This window comes from Sinocyclocheilus rhinocerous, unplaced genomic scaffold, assembly GCF_001515625.1.
Source record: "Sinocyclocheilus rhinocerous isolate Xijiao unplaced genomic scaffold, SAMN03320098_v1.1 scaffold1441, whole genome shotgun sequence".
Classification (NCBI taxonomy): Eukaryota; Metazoa; Chordata; class Actinopteri; order Cypriniformes; family Cyprinidae; genus Sinocyclocheilus; species Sinocyclocheilus rhinocerous.
Genome location: NW_015654063.1, coordinates 771690 through 776205, shown reverse-complemented (window position 1 = coordinate 776205; position 4516 = coordinate 771690). Strand labels below are relative to the sequence as shown.

Genomic DNA, 4516 nt, shown 5'->3' with positions numbered 1-4516 from the left:
TCTTCCATCTTTATTTGACCCTCTAACTCTAGCACTCTCTATTCTAATTCTATTCTTTATAAAAACTTAAAAAAAAAAAACTTGCCCCTTTTAGACTTGTACTCTATTCATTTACTAACTACTTGTTTTCTTAAAAAAAAAAAAAACCTAACACTAGCTTCTCTATTCTTTTTGCATTCTATCTATTTCTTTTCTTTTTATTTATTATACAATTAACAAAAGCAAAAAAGGCCTCTAACACTAGCTTGCTCTATTCTTTTTCTATTCTATCTGTTTTCTTTTTATTTATTATATAATTAAAAAAAAACCTTGCTACATGTTCTACGTTAGGTCAACTGAGACTTGTTATAGCACTTGCATATCATTGCTCTTTTGCTGATTTTGATTGCTTCCAATGTCCTCATTTGTAAGTCGCTTTGGATAAAAGCGTCTGCTAAATGACTAATAATAATAATAATAATATTTCACAAGTATTATAGTATAGTATTGTTTTCTGAATTTCTGAACTCTTTCAAAACATTAAAAAAACTTTAGAACAGTAGTGTAGTATGTAATAAAAACATGGTGAAATGACAGATGGGTGTGAGTTAAAAACAATAAAATGCAAAGAAGAAAAGCTGTAGGGGATGACTTGTGCCACATCTGACCTTAATTAAAGTGTCAAATGAATTTTATATCATTCTTGATAATTTGGTTTACTCTTTACATAAAAAAAAAAAAACATGAAAGTGCAATTTTCTGTCCTGTGTTGAAATTATTTCCTTTTAAAAGACACAAGACAGTCATAAGGCAAAGATTTGCTACTTGCTAGTCAGCTGCAAAAGTGCAAAAGCAATATTGAATGAGAGGCATTTTCATGTAAAAAAAAAATTTTTAAAAGCCATTTTTGGACCAAGTTTTGGATAGTGCAAGACAAGTTATCAACATTTTGGTCAATTTTACGATAAATACTATACATTTTAGATGTATAAAAGGGAGAAAAACATGATTTTAAAAAAGCAAAAACATGGAAGAACATGCATTTTTATTTCCAAAGATTTTAGTCTGAATGTATACTTTATAAATTCAGACAAAAACAACATATTTTCTCATATGAAATCTTTCTTTTTAAACTGTATTAATGGGACAAAAGGGTGCTCAAATTACTCCTGAATTACCGTTTGAGTCTAAAACACATTTTACTGACAATGACTTAATTATAAAACAATAACCTCCAAAAGTGAGTCCACTTCCTTTCTGCCATACCAGTCAGACTCATACATGTCATCCAGGCACTCGTACAGATGTTTAGAAGACTCATGCATGGCTGGGGGAAACCATGAGAAAGGGATCAGCAAGGCTAAGAAAACAACATACTTGATTCATGTTGCATTTAGGTGTGTAAATTTGTCAATCGATAATCTCACCTTTCACAGCAGCCAAATAGGCCCGCAGGTCTTTCTGCAGTGTGCTACCCTCAACCTATGTAAGCACATGACACAAAATTGAAACACAGAGTCACAGACCAAGAGGATAAAACTAGAATAGATTCCCAATGCTTGCAGATGAACATTTGAAAAAAATATGAGTTAGAAAAACACTCACCAGCTGTTTGTTGAAGTTGATCACTCCCTCTTCAAATGCCAGATCTTTAGTCTCGTCTGCCTTGCCAAGCTTTTGGAGAACCTGAGAGAAGATGATTGCATTATTGACCACATTATTCATATTTTTAAAAAGCATTATTGTGGCTTGTTGCATTTCCAGTTTTGCTAGTTATGTACTTTCATGTTATTGAAATATGAAATGAACAAGAAAGTGTTTTCAATGTGCAATGACAACACAGAACTTCTATATGGAGGGAGATTCTTTGCATTGACGAGGAATACATATGTTAAACCTGGATATCTAGGGCCTATTATCCTGTAAATGTGTGTCTACAACATAAAAGACTATTGTTCTTTAGAAAACGACAGTAGCAGATTCAAGTCAAGCTAATGTAGCTGCACAGATGACCATACAGAAGATCTAAATGGGACTATATTTATTAAATACTGTACAAATATCATTGATAAATTGTCAAAGTCGTATCTATTGCTCAAAGACCATGACTGGCATATGTATTTGTGTCTGCAAAATTTAAATGAAATCTCTCATTTCCGTATTCAGTGACAGCTTGTGTGAAGAACCCAAACATCATTCTAAAGGAAATAAATAATCAATAGTCAGAAAAGACAGATGGTTCCTCGACCTATTTAATCACGCTGGTAACATTTATGAACACAGATTACTTTGAAGTTTGAGGAGGTTAAACAAAAGCTGTTGGAGTATTTTACATAAAGTTGTGAAATGTCAGGCTGCAGCAATCACAAGTGGTGAAGGATGAGGGGCATCAGTGCGCGATGCAGCTGCTCATTTACTGTGGTGAAGGGAAGTCTGACTTATTTCCGCGAATCGGTTCTTTAGAACAATTCGTTCAAAGAACCGGTTAAAAAACGTCATTGCGTCATCACGTGAACGCGAAAACAAATCAACTACTGTTCTACTTGTATACTTTTCAACTTATAAAACGTCATACGACTCTAGACATACTACAATACAAAAATGCACTCATATCACAGAGTTCTCGTCTCATTACAAATCACACATGCCACATGCATGCATGAACGTGACGGTTCTCGGTGTAATGAATGAGTGAGCCGACGACTCTTGATCAGATTCGTGAACGAATCGTTCGGACTTGTTATGTGAACCGATTCATTAAAAGGATCCGGACATCGCTGCCACGCTAATCTATTGGAAGTGCACTGCTAGGTAATGCAAAGGTTCATAGGCAAAGATGGGTTAATTGAAGCTTAAAGCACATTGAGTACTGATCGTCGTGGTTTTAAATCGAACGCACAAATCTAGTGTAATAGGCTTGTTTCCATAGCAGCCCCATTGCAATTAAATAAACAGCGAGCTTGCGCTTTCAAAATTGCATTATCCATAAAATTATCAAAACATTTGCAAATATAGGTGAGGCAAATGCACGTATTTTAGTATTTGATAGTCAGTATATGGATGAGCCTCGACTCTGACACGTTCCTTTTATACATCACGCTATGAGGACGATACTAACGGCCTTAGATGTTTTATTGTGATGTAAGGTAAATAACACTGAGATCAGCGTTGAAAGAGATTATGTATTTGATATACATCTGATGATTAAAATGTCTTACCTTTTCCTGAGCCCTGGTAATTTTTTTCTGTACACTGCTTGCTATTTTTCCTGCGGATACCCCTTTCCCCATCGGTAATTCAGCCATTTTTATCTGGATTGTGTTATTTGCTAATAACGTGTCAAAAGAGCATTTGTCACAATATCTAATTCAACAGATTAATTTTTCCCTCAATGCAGGTGCATTAAATTCTAGGCCTTATAATAACACTCGCCCCTGGAACAGAATGAACCTGCACAAGCGCACACGATACAGATGGCCATTGACCAATGACAATAGCGCAGTCTTAAAGGGACAGTAAACTATTTTTCATGTCACACAAACGTAACCCATTATTTTAGACCTGTTGTCGATTTTTTAGTGGTTTTACAGTGAAATGTTTAATAGAAATATTTATACTTGAGGCCAGGTCTTTATATTGTACAAGAGTTGTTTCTTCTGAAGGACGTATTGACCAGCTGAATTACTGAAAATGGATTCAAAGCTACTACTTCAAGCTCATAAACAATCATAAAAACTGGACTCAATGATTTGCTTCAGTAGTCTATTTAAATCAGTAACATTTGCTTTAAATACATTAAAAAGGAAGAAAAAAGGAAAATAAATGTTTGTGGGTTGTGCATGGGTCAGCCTCATCTGCGGATTGGCATGAGCAGAACTCTATAAACTCCAGAGTTTCTCCGCAAAATCTCCATCACATTTCAGCAGATGGCTCTGATTTATTTGTGGTACACAGCCAGCCTCTTAGTGGTTCGTGGATCAAACATTTATTGGAGCACCAGAATTAGGCAGTCCAGAGCATTTGATAGTTTGTGGTAAGACCTCAAAGCACAGCCTCTAAGGAAGCTGCAAGTGATGTAATTACTATTTCAAAACCAATAGCCATCGGTTGCATGCACAACAATGGAAACAAAAGGAAAATATTAATATATATAAGATGAAACATACACTAAATATGCCAAAGGTAAAACCAAATATTAGTGTATTTGTACTGTGTCAAATATATAGATTTAGGTGCACTCTAAAAAATGCTGGGTTAAATATAACCCAGCGCTGGGTAAAATAGGGACAAACCCAGCAATTGGGCTGTTTTGACCCAGCGGTTGGGTTAAATGTTTAACCCATCCTTCTGGGTAGTAACCCAACCGCTGGGTCAAAACAACCCAATTGCTGGGCTTGTCCCTATTTTACCCAGCACTGGGTTGTATTTAACCCAGCATTTTTTAAAGTGTGGTATAAGTGAACTCACCTATATGCACCTATATGCAAAATAACCACTCAAATCATGCAAACATGCAAATATGACCTATAGAATTATA

The 4516-nt window shown here is 35.3% G+C and overlaps 1 protein-coding gene across 3 annotated transcripts in view; it reads right to left on the bottom strand.

Moving 5' to 3' along the window:
• LOC107716789 (myc box-dependent-interacting protein 1-like) overlaps nucleotides 1-3445 on the bottom strand; it is a 16013-nt gene extending 12568 nt beyond the window's left edge. For all 3 annotated transcript variants that reach the window (XM_016523346.1, XM_016523349.1, XM_016523348.1), the window contains exons 1-4: nucleotides 3198-3445; nucleotides 1585-1665; nucleotides 1407-1461; nucleotides 1212-1306 (exon numbers count right to left, since the gene is read on the bottom strand). In XM_016523346.1, the coding sequence (XP_016378832.1) occupies nucleotides 1212-1306; nucleotides 1407-1461; nucleotides 1585-1665; nucleotides 3198-3284 (318 nt within the window). In that variant the 5' untranslated portion in view covers nucleotides 3285-3445. The remainder of the gene's footprint in view (nucleotides 1-1211; nucleotides 1307-1406; nucleotides 1462-1584; nucleotides 1666-3197) is intronic.
• Nucleotides 3446-4516: the final 1071 nt, after the last annotated feature.